General features: G+C 39.1%; 2 protein-coding genes across 5 annotated transcripts in view; both read right to left on the bottom strand.

Moving 5' to 3' along the window:
* The window catches only part of LOC131773305 (uncharacterized), a 4,221-nt gene extending 156 nt beyond the window's left edge, over positions 1-4,065 (bottom strand). Inside the window, exons 1-3 of one of the 2 annotated variants that reach the window (XM_059089299.2) lie at positions 3,842-4,065; positions 1,221-1,523; positions 1-963 (exon numbers count right to left, since the gene is read on the bottom strand). The exon at positions 1-963 is cut by the window's left edge and continues 156 nt beyond it. In XM_059089299.2, the coding sequence (XP_058945282.2) occupies positions 572-963; positions 1,221-1,509 (681 nt within the window). In that variant the 5' untranslated portion in view covers positions 1,510-1,523; positions 3,842-4,065 and the 3' untranslated portion in view covers positions 1-571. Of the gene's footprint in view, positions 964-1,220; positions 1,524-3,294; positions 3,453-3,841 lie in introns of those variants that run through there. The other variant, XM_059089298.2, reaches the window with a different exon arrangement.
* A 1,464-nt stretch (positions 4,066-5,529) lies between these two features.
* On the bottom strand, positions 5,530-14,582 carry LOC131773307 (serine/threonine-protein phosphatase 6 regulatory ankyrin repeat subunit B-like). Of its 3 annotated transcripts, none has more exons than XM_059089300.2 (3): positions 14,410-14,582; positions 12,468-12,527; positions 5,530-9,961 (listed from the first exon to the last, which is right to left on the bottom strand). In XM_059089300.2, the coding sequence occupies exon 3, from the start codon at positions 9,892-9,894 to the stop codon at positions 7,225-7,227; it is 2,670 nt and encodes an 889-aa protein (XP_058945283.1). In that variant the 5' UTR covers positions 9,895-9,961; positions 12,468-12,527; positions 14,410-14,582; the 3' UTR covers positions 5,530-7,224. The 3 variants fall into 3 exon arrangements, with proteins under 3 accessions (XP_058945283.1, XP_058945285.1, XP_058945284.1); XM_059089302.2 differs by lacking the exon at positions 14,410-14,582 and adding an exon at positions 13,955-14,084; XM_059089301.2 differs by lacking the exon at positions 14,410-14,582 and adding an exon at positions 12,612-12,783.
* Positions 14,583-15,698: the final 1,116 nt, after the last annotated feature.

The raw sequence follows: 15,698 nt of genomic DNA, 5'->3' as shown, positions 1-15,698 counted from the left end.
AAAAAAGCACTAATACTGGTACATGGCCATATAAAATGTAATATCACCGATATCTAAGTCGTAATCACAGCAAAACTGATTCACCCACTGAGCATCTACTACTGAAGAGGTTGGGAAGCCACCATTTGCGTGCAAAAACTTACTATACCACGCACTGTTAACAGGATATAATTCGAATATTATGATGAAAATAACCTTCAAACCCTTTCTTCGCCCTTCTCTAATCACTAGGGTGGGTTGTGGCTTCTTTGAAAATGTAGCAAAACCTTTCAGAATCATACCAGTGGTTTAATGTGCGTGAAAAAGTAGGGAAACACTTTTTTGCATCTTTTAGGGATAATCATGCTATAACTTGGAAATTTAATCTAAACCTGTCTTAATTTGAGGCTTATCAAATCATATAATATGGGGATGACAAACTACTTGGAAAATTAAAAGAATTTTTTGAGAGACGAAGAGCAAGAAATTCCTCAAAAAATTCCTCCTAATCACATTTTTCTAAAAGCCGCTCAGTTTTAGGTAGTGGGAAACATGAAAAAGAATTGGAAACGTTACCTTGCGGTAGACTCTGCTAAAACCTAATTTCATTTATGTGAAACACAATTATTCCAATTATAGTTAAGGCAATTAACACACTGATCACAACTCCTGTAACTTTGCTACACGGAAACATATACGAGCGATGATATCTGCTATGAATGGATAGCAAATCCACCAGGAGTTGTTTCAAGCGCTCCGTGTCTTGCTCCAACCTTCTGCACCTAAGCTCTTCTTGTTTAAACCTGTTTTCAAAGATCCTATATTGCTGTCGTTGCTGTAACAACTCATCGCTTCGCTTGTCAAGCAATTTTCGCAAATCTTTGTGATGGTCTGCGGAGCCTCTTCGTCGCATCGAGGCCACCGGGAGACTACCTCGACGTCTTCGCTTCATGGCGAGGTCATAATTCATGTCTTCTGGTTTGCCTGGGAGAAAATAGACTAGAAATCATTAGGTATACAATAAAGTTCCACGTTAATAGTTGTTTCCATCTTTAGGTCAAACAAGGCTTCATTAGCTGCCCTGATGAATCACAGAGCAGCAGCTTATTTAATCAGAAAAGCTCGGAAAGAACTGAAAGGAGGACGTTCATTGACACATGTTTGAGGAGCTGAACATAACCAATTCTGACGAGCTAACCTCAAAGAAGACCAAACTTAAAATTATAGATTGATTGGTATACCTCCTTCGAAACTCCCGTCTGCATTCTCTTGTTCTTCGATGATTCCGACATCTTGAACTGCAGAGCTCCATTTATTTCTCAAAAGGATACTTTTCATCTTAGTTATTTCTTTCTGCAGCCTTTCTTTCGTTGCATTTGCTGCATCTCGTTCTTTCCTCATCTGGTTAGCTCGTCTTTCGTGAGCCGTCATTACAATTTCCACTTCAGAGAGTTTTGTTAACAGGCGTTCAATGCACAGCTCTGCAGTGTCGCCGTCGTTCTGTTCCACAACCTGATGTGCTGATGGCATTTCCAGTAACTCGACTGTTTATAACAGATAAGCATCGTAAGTTTCATAAGTACCGGACTTTTTTCCGCGCTAAATCAATAACCTTTTCTCAACCCTGACGCTTGCGATGTGCACCCTAATGGGAAGAGGGAAGGGGGAAGATAGGCGCGATGCCGGACTGCTTTCTCTTATAGAAAACAAACATTCGCATGAACAGTGTTGAAAAATGCACAGCAACTTAAAATCACATGAGATAGAGTTATCAGCACTCCTATGACTACAGCGACCATACTGTACATAAAGGGCATATCTGAAAACATCTCGCGCATCCTTCAAACATTCAATATCCGCGTCGCTCACAAACCCATAACCACACTACGTCAGTTACTGACTTACGTTAAAGACAAAGACGAACCAAGGAACGGACAGGGAGCAGTTTATAAGATCAATTGCTCTGACTGCCACGCCTCTCACATCGGTGAGACTGGCAGAAACCTCACAACTAGACTGACTGAACACAAACGAGCGACGAGGAAACATCACCGACTTACGAACCACACTATTGGCTGGGACTCTGCGCAATGCCTAACCTACAACACCAACTACTTTCAACGACTGACTCTGGAGAGCTGGTTTACTAACTTGGAACAGACTTCCCTCAACAGGAGTCAACCACTACCGGCTCCATACAAACGACTCATCCACGACATTAACATTACTAACGAACCGAACAAAACGATCTACTTTACTAATGGATCGAGACCGACCAATCACGACCGACCTACTCCACTTGAGTCTTACAGCCAATGACATCACGGCAAAACTGACCAATCAGTTTATACAAAGCAGACTAAGTACATTCGACTGACAACAACTATTCACTTGACTCTGAAGATGACTATCGCTCGAGTTGTCGAAACGTCAGCCACCACTACTGACAATAGTCCTTCTCAGGACTACACTCACCTGGACGATCAAACTACACTTTTATATTATGTTTTCTATGCGAGAAACTGATTAAAAGCAACTTTCTGCTTAAACAAAACGCTCTCCTTAACAGATGCTACTTTTTTGATAAGGGCGCAATATTCAAAGCACTAATTCTTCAACCCTGCTATCACCGGTAACTAAAATTATCACCAGGTGTTCAGCTCTGCTTGGAGCTCACATCATGAAATTTCACTTAATGGTTTGTTTATCTACTTGTTTAATGTTCTGTTTTTTTAAAAAGGACTAACATCGCGTTTTCTTCAGGATGTCGCTTATTCTTTTTCGTGAAGCCGCATAAAAAGGACTAACATCACGTTTTCTTCAGGATGTCGCTTATTCTTTTAAATGATTTGCGACTAATTACACGAGATGCTTTCTAACTCCAATGCTGCCATTAGCTTTACGAGTCGCTTTTCTTCATGCCTCATAAGCCAATCTGGAAGCACATTCCAAAAATATCAGTAAACGTCCTCATATGTTTCTTTAGTTAACCTAGCTTCGAAAAACTAAGATGTCTTTCATGATCCTTTAAGACCTGAAAATCATTTATCAGTTCAATATGCATTTCAAAGTTACTACAGTAAATTTTGGCTTTTTCCCACAGGATAATACAATATCTGTTTATTTTTAATCCATGAATCCACATTTTGAAAAGCCAAACAAGTTGTAAACTAAGCCATACTTTCCAAGAGCTTTATGCTTTAAATAGGAAAACAATAACAGCTCTTGTTTACTGCGGATGTGTTTAGTACCTTAGAGCTAATTGAGAACATTGTAAACACATCGAAAAAAGGATAAATGAGACCGAAAACTCACCTTGTGGGAGGCAAACGTGTTGGCTATTTTCAACGCCCAGCGAGGGATTTAAACTTGATACTACCTGGGCAACCACTTCAAATAGTGGAGAGAGGGAAGGATTTGAAATTGGGAAATTCCTCAATCTAGATCCGCTGATTGCCCTAGGCCATTTTGCATCTCCGCCAACGCAAAACATGGGTTTGTCGTATTTTTTACTGAGATGTAAACAAACGGACTGACAAGAGTAATATTAACGGGTGGAATTGTGAAGCTTAATTGATTTCATTAAAGCCAACAGGGATAAATTTCTAACATCTGATACATTACAGAATTAACAGTCTTACTCTATCGACATTTGCTTGTCTTATATGTAATAGTTGAGCTCGACTAATACTTAGAATGTCTTGACACATCTTGGTTTAAAATAAAGTAATTATGCTACAAACGTTACAGTTTACCTATGTTACCAAAATTACAATTTTTCCGACACAGACGTTTTTGGACCGACTTAAGTCCAAACATTATGATGACAAGCTGTAAACTGCAGCCTCAATAATTTCCCTACCTCCTCAGCACTGCTTTCAATAATATCTGAAGAATAGATCCACCGCCGGCATATGACTGTAACGTGACGTTGAATATTCAAATGGCTACATACAGCCCTTGGCTTCGATTACAGGAAAGTCTTTAGCCTCAGCCAAAGAGCAGGTGGAATAACATGTCATAAGAACTTAAAAAGATTCACCGAAGGGGAAATGCAAATTTTTCAATAAGAATATGAATATTGTCTTTCATACCAAAGCGTAAATCATAGCGGCTTATTTTAATTTTATGCCAATTTTAGACTCAGTCGTCCTTAGGTCCAACAAAGAAGTTGAAGGAGTGTTTTATTTTTTAATCAAGATTGCTCTCGATAAACGCCGATAAACTCTTTCCTAGGGGGAACTTTTCATTTACCTTTCGACCGTAATGAAAGGAACGCACTGGATTTACATAACATGCAGCGGCCATTTAGAGATAAAAGCTGCCGAATATTCACCAGGTTCTGTCCTGGCATTCGCTTTCTCTATTTGTTTTGTTTCACGTGAATGCAAAGAGATTTACCTCCCTCTTAACTTCTCATTTTCCCTGTTTAGACTTGCAACAGTCAGAATTTTACCACAATTTAACCTTCATGCAATATACATTTAAGTCGTCCATCCATGATTACTGGTGGACAAAACAAGCATGAGTTTGTGAGCGTATATGTCTTTTTCAATTTCATGCGCGTTAGGTTATTCCAAACGGGACTAAAATTCTATCAGCTCTGTCAAATTGAGGCCTTCGAAATCATCTGTAGATGTCGCCCCCATTCTTATGCCAGTTTTCACATGATAAAAAGATATGAAATTTCACCCCTTCCGAAGTTCCGAAGAGTGGAGACATCCAAGTCTGTATAGAGACGCAGTGGCTAAACAGTTAAAGTGCTGGACTCCGGGTTGAGAGGTCCGGTTTGGAAACCTAGCTGGGTCATTGTGATGTAATCTTGGACAAAACACTTTATTACCACAGAGCCTGTCTCCACCCACGCGTTTAATAGGGTGTAGGTGAACTGTCATGAAAATCTTACGAAATACCTGGGGTAACCTGTGATAGATTAGTGTCCCATCCAGGAGGAGAGGGGGTAGCAAAACGTCCATTCCATTCAAATTGGGATAAGTTCCGGCTGGATGGGCCATTTGGCTTGAGTGCACACTCCACTTACGTGAGTCCGAACGTGACTCTGAACAAAGGTTACTTAGCGAGGAGGGGTTAATCTAGTTTGGCTATTCTTTACATGCAAACGATCACAAGCCAATGCATTTCACATGCATTCGCCAGAAATTCCTATGACTTAATCTCCTTTAAAATATTTCCCCTATAACATAATTTTACATCATTTCCCTTATCAAATTTTTTCTGATTTAGTGTAGTTTCAAAATTATTTAAATATTTCCGATCTTTTGCAAGGCTGAGGACTAAAATCAAGTGCATACAAAACAATTTGGCAAAATACATTTCAAAGTTACTACCATGTATCAAACACAAACTCATTTACCTATCATTTCAAAATAACTCCAGTGGGGAAACTCGAGCCAGTCTCCCAACCAATAAGATGCAAAACTGTTTCCAATCATGATTTAGTCACTCTCACTCATGAGTTTCTAATGTTAACGGTGCCTTTACGAAACTTTAAAATAAAGTGCACATTGAACGTGATCGTCCATAATGAAAAGGTTTTCCTTTATGTCCTCCAAACTAATTTATATCTCGTTTATATTTGGAAAAAGGAAGACAAGGGAATGAATAATTTCAACAAAGACAAAGATTGTCATGAGTAAAATCACATTACAATTTCATTTTTTTCTTTTAGCACAAACACAACTCTTTTCAGTAATCATGGCTCTTCTATAAATTATATTATATCTGAGCAAAACTTGTGTAATAATCTTAGGTTCATGGGCCTTAGAGAGGCCTTCAACATCACGTGTAAAATACTTTTTACTTTTAGCAGATTGCTAATATAACAAGTAGTCATAAGGACTCAATCAAGAGACGGAGGATTAATACATGAGAATCAACACATCTCTTGGCCCTACTCCGAAGGGTATATTCCAAAGTTGTTGGGAAATCATTGCAGTTTTCGAAGAAAGAGATAACCCGTCTAATCTCGCGAAATTGTTGTATGTCGACATTCCATGTAGGATCTTTCATTCTCCGATAATACATTCGAACGATAAGCGAGATCTTCATAACATATTCAAAAATCCTGAGTCCGAAGATAACTTGGGAAAATTACCTTTGGAATAAGGCCTGTCTGCGGTTTCAGCCTCTCAGCTTCATTCTCTTACGGTTCCTAACAGATTGGTTTTGCATCGCATACATAAGACTATAAGGCTAGCAATAGAATTTAAAGTACCCTAAACTAGTCTTCAAAATCAGACCACCCTTCCTTACATCTATCTGAATAACAAAAGAGACCTAAAGAATTTGGTGCGGTTAATTACTAATATTGAGAGATCACTAACGACAGCTACCGAGTATTTTTGATGTGAATGTACTATCCCTGCATGTACATCACGGTATCTTGATTAATAAAGCAAATTGTTAGATAGGTTGCATTTATTGTGAGATTGGCACTGTGTTTTAATTCCAGCTTTGGTTCGCTTAGGAGGTTTGCCTTTGCTACAGAACGAGGCTGACGAACAGTTTTCCAAGTCTCATTAAATGACACTAATATCTAGATAGCCAAGGAATGGCCTCTTGTGTTTTTCCCAAGACTCTTACTGAACTTCCAAATTCTTTCGAGAATAGTTATATAGAGATCGACATATTAAACATGTAATTAAAAAACCACTACATCCATTTTCACTCACATTACCATGTAAACACATTTAAACTTTGAATTCCTTTTAAAAATTACGTAGGAAATATTTAAATTCGTTAAAAGGCCACAGCAAGATAGTCAAAGTTTTACCATAATAGGTAAATTCATGCTCTATGGTACCTAAATAAAAAAAGATAGAATTTGAGGTTATTCGTAATTTGAACACATTTCAGTGTTCTTTAGGTTCACTACAGAAGCCCTCTTCATTGCGACCAACCCAACTGAGAGTGAGGTTAGTCCGATTTTATTTGAGCTATGAAGCTCTTGAGTTTCAAATATGGTAAAGTTCACTAATTTTGGGCGACGTACTTTCATGGTGCACGATTAGAAATCCTTGACTTAACAATTGTCATAGGTGAAATACAATAAGAAATTTGCTAGAGTTCATACGAACAAAAATTACTAATAAATCAGTGTTCCCCTACAAACCTTGAGAAAAATCGTTTCGGTACGCAATAGTTTGCAATGCCAATGAACCGGGCTGTCGGAATTGAAGTAGAGTTAGATGACTGGTTAAGTTACAGCCGAGGGAATCTTCTCACTCACAGAATGATGCAATAGTTTGCATGTTTTCTATCCTCGTCACTTGAAATACCCAAATGGTTAGACACGAAGCTATTAAGGAACTGTTGTACATCTTTATTGCCCTCTTTTTCAGCAATCCCCATTGCTGTGTCTCCATCATGAGTGCGCTTCACAATCATCTCTACCCCTTGTTTGAGGAGAGCATCAGCGACTGCCACTGTCCCGTCCTTGGTAGCAGAATGATGTAAGGCATTCCATCCATTCTTGTCCACAGCATGCGTGTCAGCTCCATGCGTCAGAAGGAAACTTACTAACTCCGGGTGACTGTAGCGGGAGGCGATATGTAGGGGAACTGAACCGTCTCCCGCTTGGCAGTTTAACTGCATGCCAAGCTTTTTCATTCGTTCGATTACCTTTTTGTGGCCTCCACGACAAGCGTAATGAAGAGTATTCCATCCCTCATTGTCAACTTCGTAAATGTTACCACCCCTTTCTAATAAGCAGTCAATGACGTCATTATGCCCTTTTAACCCAGCACAATGCATAGCGGTGACGCCTTGTTGCGTTTTCTGGTTGGGATCCACCCCACTTTCCAGTAGGATTTCCACGATCTTTACGTGACCCTCGAGGCTTGCTAAATGCAATGCCTTCCTTTCTTGGTTATCAGAAGCTTCTACATTGGCCGCATGCGACAATAATGGAGCAATCACTTCAGTTTGTCCGCTCTTAGCAGCAAGAAGAAGGGGGGTTAAATTGTCTCTGGTCGTGCAGTCCACCTCCACACCAAGCTCCAATAGCAGTTCAAGAATAGTCACGTGACCATGATGACTTGCGATGTGCAATGCATTCCACCCGTCGTTGTCGGTAATGTGCTCGTCAGCTCCCTTCGAGAGAAGTAATCTTACTGCTTCTGGGTGATCGTGGATCGTAGCAATACTAAGAGATGTTCTCCCGTCCGTTGTTTTTTCACTGGTATCCAAGCCAAGCTCGAGTATTGTTTCTATTGCGATAGTATGCCCATTTTGACAAGCAAAGTGTAACGCGTTCCAACCTTGGTCGTCAACAGCCTTAAGATTTGCTCCTTTAGAAACAAGTAGGTTTAAGGCACTTGCGTGGCCGTTGAATGCTGCGGAATGAATAGGGACCAGGTCCCTCTCAGCTACAACGTTTGGTTCCAATCCGTAGCTTAATAAAGTTTCGATCAAATCCGTTTGCCCTCCTTGACTGGCAAAGTGAAGGACAGTCATTCCTTCGTTATCCACAACATTTAGATCAGCCCCCTTTGAGAGTAAATACTTAATACAATCCTGATTTCCGCGCAATGCTGCAATACCAATGGGCATCAAACCAGAATTTGTTCCGACGTTTGGGTCAATTCCCTTGTTAAACAATTTCTCGACAACTGAAAGCTCACCACCCTTGCAGGCATGATGCAAAGCAGTCCACCCCTGATTGTCTCGAGCTAAGATGTCTGAATTTTGAGTTGAAAGAAAATCTACGTACTCTGGAAGGCCATGTCTAGCCGCAATGTGTAACGGAGTTATTCCTAAGACTGACTTGGCATTTACATCAAGACCTTGATTTGAAATTGATTCCATGACATGGAAGGGAAGGCGACCACCTTGAGTGGCGTAATGTAATATAGTCCAGTTATCTTTGTCAGTAGCTGTTAGGTCAGCCCCCTTACGCATGAGATACTTTACTACTTCGGGCTGGCCGTAACGCGCTGCAATATGAATTGGAATAGTTCCCTGAACTGTTCGAATGTTGACATCTACTCCTGTTTTAAGCAGCGCTCGAATAACAGATATATGGCCACCCAGGCTGGCAAAATGCAAAGCAGTCCATCCACATTTGTCAGAGGAGTTTGAATCAGCTCCTTTAGAGATAAGAAAATCGACTACATCTGGATGCCCGTGACAGCTTGCAATCATCAAGGGAGTGCAGCCTCCGTTGATTCTGGTGTCCGCCTCCATACCACTTTTTAGCAGTGTCTCTACCACTTCAACGTGACCGTTTTGACAGGCAGAGTGTAGCGCGTTCCACCCATCCTTGTCCACAACATCAATATCTGCCCCACAGGAAATTAGAAAGTCAACAGCCTTGAAATGACCGTTTCGTGCAGCAGTATGTACTGGTGTAGGACCGTTTTTGGGTGGGATGTTAGATTTGATTCCATGTTTAAGAAGAACTTCGATAACAGGGACATGACCACCACGGCTTGCCAAAAACATTGCAGTCCTTCCATTTCCGTCCAATGCGTTTCCGTTACCACCGAAGGTCAAGAGAAGGTTCACCGCCTTCTCGTGGCCGTTGGAGGCAGCCAAATGCAAGGGTGTAGCACCGGAATTTGTTTTCACGTCGGGGTCAATACCATCCACCAACAGAAGCTGCATAACAGTAACATGCCCACCTGCGCTCGCCCAGTGTAGAGCAGTCCAACCTTCTTCGTCCACTGAATGGGCATTAGCACCCAAAGAGAGGAGATACCTGACAGTATCTGGGTTTCCATATCGCGCGGCTATGTGTATGAGAGCCATGCCATGAGCTTTTGCGTTTGCACCGACCCTTTTTACGGCTAGTTTTTGAACTGTTTTTATATCACCATATTTGCATGCATTCCACAGTTTTGACAAAGTTCTTTTGTTCGCTTGGACTACTCCTTCATCATGACAGCCTGTCACCATTCTTCAGTGACATCTCATGCCACCGGGGTTGTTTTCAGGTTTTGCTACAGCACCTGTGTTGTTATACCTTCAAGGAAAAGTTAAAGTACGGTACGTTAAAATAATTTATTGTCTGTTTAAGCTTCTATTAATCAATCGTTGTTCCCAAACTACTCCCACATAATTAATTTTCGAACGTTACATTTAGCATTAAATGACTTGTGTTGATCTTACAAAATAAAATTGCAAACTTTACGCAGAGTGACTTTCATTAGCGTTTGATCTTTTGTAATTTTAAAATTATGTAAACAAAGCTATGGCTCATGAAATTGAATTGTTTCATTAATCTTTTCTCGCGAAGCCTCCCCCGCAAAAGCTAACGGAGATGCAATATTCATAGTTGAATAGGAGTTATAATTACATGTTTTTTAAATGTTTTAAATTTGGGATCGATGGTTATAGTTCTAATTTGAGAGTAAATAGAACAACATGGATATCTTGTTCTGTCGAAAAATGTTTGTTTACAAAAGAGGAAAAAATTAAACGATCTTGATTCACATCATTCTGTTTAATGGAGAAAGATGAACCCCTACAGTTCACACATCGCTGAATATGCATGGACCTTAGAGAATTGCTCGAAGAACCGTTTTACATGGGCTCTTCATATTCCATTAAACGAATTAGTTTCCAATAAGCATGCGACACAAAGAAATAAAAGGATGGGCTGGTCGCCGAGATTGGAAAAATTTAAGACGGGTAAAATCAGAATCACCGACTTCGCAAAGATTAATCAAGACTAAGCATTTCGTTGAAAGTGCTTTACTTTTTCCATAATTAAGTACAATTTAAGATGTACACTAATAAGATCTTTTATAAGAAAAAGCGAGTCGCCTCTAACCAAAGGTTGATTTCAACCCACAGGTCTACACGATCGTAGGTGTTTCAAAATTCCTCCCTGTCCAAAGTTGGTTATTTCATAATTCTAGAAGCAACAGAAGAGAACTAAACGACATATTTTCTTGGCAACTCGGCACTATAACAGTTCAAAGAGGCAGATGAACAAAAATGAAATTCCGAACCACGACAGTAGCACTAAATGCAGGATGGACCAAGATATCCATCAAACACAGATCGCAGTCACGAAAGCGAGCAAGTTATCTGCAAAGATTGCGTGGGTTGGTAGTAATAAGATGTTATAAATTTTCGCAACCATCTGTAATTATAGTGAAGGGTCAAAAAATCTTCAAAAGGAAGTCTCGAGTTCCCGTTCATTATCAACAACGCAGCTACAAAGCGAAATGTTGGCCATTGTAAGACGTAGAATGTGGTTGAAACCTACCGTTGGTTTCGAAGGTTGCCGTCGAACAGCCCTATCACGAGTATATTTTTTACCACCTTCAGCATTACATTCGCAATTATATTTCTTTACACTTGATATTAAAATGAAGCAATTAACGCTCCGAAGCCGTGGAATAAGTTAGAAACAATGAAGAAACCCATAAATTTATCATTATAAATGTTTTGAGAGTACTTTCACCATTTTACGTTTATTTACGGGAAACGCGGCTGCAGTAGTCAAATACTAAGGAACAAGTCTACGTTGGGAATTTTACATCCGCCTTGGAACCCTTGAGGTCGACCAACCTTTTCAAACAGATTCTCATATGTAGAACGAGAATTCTCTCACTGTTGAATATTCAGTACTACAGTCAATCTATTATCCCAACCTAACGACGCTTTGAAACCTTTCATTAGCCATAAGAAACATACATTCATTACCGCATGATATTGATGGCCAAAACCTTAAAAAATAGCTCGGGTACGACCTTCGTTTGAATATTTTGAACCCGCACGACATACTATGTTTCTTATTTTAAAAAGTTCTACAGAGGAGACATGTATGTCTTACATTACCCATTTCCAAACGTGCGCCACGTTCCGTCAATATTTTCAGTCAACATAAATTGAACTCAAGTAATTTATTCCATCTAGCACGAATAAATCAAAATGGCAGGTCCTCGCTTTATTTACACAAAATACCTTGCAGGCGATCTGTATTCATTTTACCACTGCCACTAATAACGGCGGATCATAATTTTTCCAACTTCCAAATTTGAGATATTTTTTCTTCTCAAAAACAATCTCCACGTAAAGTTTTTAATTTCCTGACCTCTGAAGTAAGACCTACTTGTTTCAAATCGGACATTTGATTCGACAAACGATTAAACTCACAGAATATTTTGGGGATGATTCTGGTTTACAATTCCGGTCAATTTCCATTTTCATTAAATTCTGATGCAGTTTTTGAACGACAACTTCTATTCATCCCTTCCTTTCAACGGTTCGAGTAAAAAACGCCAACAAAAACACTAGTAACCTGAAAGGTTATCTCAGATCTATGAATTGACGTACATCATATATTACTCATACATACATCAGTCGATACCGCCATCTCGTCATACAAGGGACTTGAAATAACAAATACCAAATCCGTTTAAAATACCAAACCCTTTGGTTTTTGTGTGAAGAACCTAACGTAAAGCTGACATTTCGAGAAATTCTATCCAAACCATTACAATAAAAGCTTCAGATACCTTTCAGGTCAACGAAGAGTCCACCAAATCGCTGGAGGTTCTACTCTTGCATCAAAGTTCCTGCGAAAGCACACAAAATGCAAAATTACCAAAAATATAAACAAAAAGCTCCACACAGCGGGGAAACGCGGATAGCCCACTAACCGCCACAATGTAACGAGATCCTGGCTTTGTATAGCGCAGGTGAAAGGCCATTGGAAAGCTTCGACCTGCTCGATGTAACGTTCAAACGGGCACTTCCGTTTTGTCAGATACCCTAGTTTGTGCCTATAATGGCTTTCCCTGTTTAAATTGAGCCGTTTTGGTGAAGCTTGAATTTGATGATTTTTGCCTTTGTATGAATATTAACAACTTTCACTGACTTTGTGAGGTATACATAATTTATGTTTTCGGGCGCGAAGCGTCGGGTGGCCAAAGCAGTTGCGTTGCAGTTCTGAAACACAAGAGTGCCTATTAGAATCATTTTTTCCCATTCTATGAGCTCTCAAATTTCCTTCGAGTCCATTAAGACCGAGAGATACCTATTCTCGTTACTAAGTAATTGGAATTTGAACTCTGTATTCAATTCTCTGCTTCATTTTCCGTCGACTAATTGCATATTACAATAATTTGTTAATCAAAAGAATATACACGTTTACTTATTAATCCGAGGCCCATTTCAAATTCACTTCGGAATTATACGGAACATGTCATCTTGTTCGCAACGCGAGGCGTTCATTTATTTGCGGCCGTGGCCAAAGTGCCGATGACTTTCTAAAGCCTTACGGCATAATTGTCTTCATAATAAACCAGATTGACTGAAATATAATATAAAATAAATAATTTTTTAGTTCCTTCTTAAACATATTTTACAATATGTGTTCTATGAAATGCTTTGTCTCATAACATTTACCAAGATGATGTCTTCAACAGACCGATGTTTGTCGAAACATTAACAAAAAAAGCAGAAGGGAAAAGTAAAATAAAATAGTTGGGAAAGTAAGAACAACGAAATGTTCCTTTAAAAGTCGATACATCTCTTTGCTCCTGTATCTTGTTCTTCACAAAAGCCAATTCAGAATTTTTGCGAGATATTCACCGCACCGCAAGACCACGTTATAGCGACTCATTAACATCGCAGCAATAACTATTTTTTATGACGCTCTACTTTTAAAGTTGACACTACGATTACCACCTCTTTTCTTTTCATTTTATTCATTGATCTAAAAGCAAAACGTAATGGAAACCTCAAATAACTCCAAGACAGAATGAATGATTTCAATGGCGTTTGATCTAAAAATGTCGGCCCTCAGCATTCACGTTAAATCGAATTTTTTTGATGAATTGCATCTACGCTCTGTTGACAGAGGACCACCTTTAGCCATCGCTGTTTGTTTCTTATCCAAGGACCAATAAACAGGACGTTCACAAGACAAACCTCTAAATTGAATTACCTAATAGATTTTTCATTGCATGTCAATCTGAAAGGCAAAACCGACATAACTTACTAGTAAGAGGAAGATGTTTTGCCAATCCCCAGAAAAAAAATACATCCAAGTGATTTCAAACGACAATTGTGCAAACGTTGTCGAACTTTGAAGCGACATTTGTCAAATGAGGATAGACTAATCCTTCAAGGTGATAGATGGAAAGGAAACTCGGATTAAAATAATTGAATTAATGCATTTTTTACGGCGCCTGGTTTCTTATCAAAAACAGTTTTACCAGGATTTTATTTCCCCTCTGGTCGAATGTTAATTCCCCCGTTTTGTCTTCAACTTTATTGAAAGATCTATCTGAATTCTGGCTTCCTATTTTCCATCAAGAAAAAATATGACTACACATCATTTCCGAAGTTTTTAAAAATTAAAGTTAGCTGCAAAAACATAATCAAACGCCACAGATAAAGCACTAAAACTCTACGAAAAATATTGGCTTTCGACTGTCAATATATTATGCTTACCTCCATTCATTCCCACGGCGTCTATATTTCAGCGTCTTGGTGCATTTACTACAAGTTCAATGCCATTGCATGCATGGAAGCTAAAACCACAACTCTCTTAATTAACGCAGTTCTAGGTGTTGTGGTGACAGGTGCCTTTGAATTACTATGCCGAACTTATAATTATTCACTTGATGTGGCATACATAACATATCACGAATTGTAAATCTCTGATAATCACGCGGGCCCAAAAACGCAATTCGAATTAACCAGTAATTTCAGTTGGGTCTTTCAGAACAACTTCACTACCAGGCAGTAAGCTAAACATTTTTTCGTTGGTTTTCCTCTATTTTCAAAGTCAAACAATGGGATATTTTATCTCGAAAGATACAGCAGCCCCAGCATGCCGATATTTCAAACCGCAGAGAAATAGAGAAGGTGGAAACTCTTAGGCTGGAAAACGAAAATCATCCTTCATACTCGGATATCCTCAAAACCGAATGAAACTCCAAATACTGAAAAAAAAGGAAACAAGCAGCTCAGTATTCATTAAATTTTTGATCACCAAACTAGAAAACAACATCAACATTTGTTTGGTATCGTAGAAAGGAAGTTATAGTCACGGTTAAATTATTATCAAATCGGTTCTCCCGATGAAATAGCGTTTGGTAGAATACTCGATTACGGTTAGTTCCTAATTCAAGCAGGAATTTGATTTTCCTCAGTTTATCGTGTTCAACTTTATTCAAGTTTCTTGAAAACAACTTTAAATTTTTGCAGAAGAAGCTGGGGGTTTTTTCCATCAAGACCGGGATATTGGTAGGCTTTGAAATTAAAAAATTTATGATATTAGGAAACAAACTTCAAGAGATTGCTTTTTAAGCTAACCCCCGCATCATTATTCTTTAGATTAAGTTTAAAAATATTGCCTCGGCGCCGTAAGGTTGGTTGAACCCCGAGTTTGCTACTTGGAAATCGTCGACGATACGCCAAAATCTTCAAAAGTTCTGCGAATGGTCACAAATCCAATTGAGAAATTCAACTGATTTCATAAAAAATATTCGGAGAAACTCGGGAGGAGGTCGAAGGTCTTCAAGTAACGATCTTTGAATGGGTTGCAATTGAAAGTCTCGGTAACCAATCAAATTAATACGTTCACCGTTAAATAATAATGATACAACTTATATTTACATTTTCTGGAAGCCATTAAGACACCGCGCTTTCCATAGTGACATGACACGGCACCTTGACGAAAATATAAAAACTTCTGTCTAAACTGCAGTCGGAGGTGATAAACTAACTGGAGTACT

Source organism: Pocillopora verrucosa, chromosome 3 (assembly GCF_036669915.1).
Source record: "Pocillopora verrucosa isolate sample1 chromosome 3, ASM3666991v2, whole genome shotgun sequence".
NCBI lineage: Eukaryota > Metazoa > Cnidaria > Anthozoa > Scleractinia > Pocilloporidae > Pocillopora > Pocillopora verrucosa.
This window is presented reverse-complemented; position numbering and strand designations above follow the sequence as displayed.

Coding starts and splice junctions, on each gene's coding strand:
- LOC131773307 (XM_059089300.2), bottom strand. CDS start 9,894: ATGGTGACAGGCTGTCATGATGAAGGAGTAGTCCAAGCGAACAAAAGA.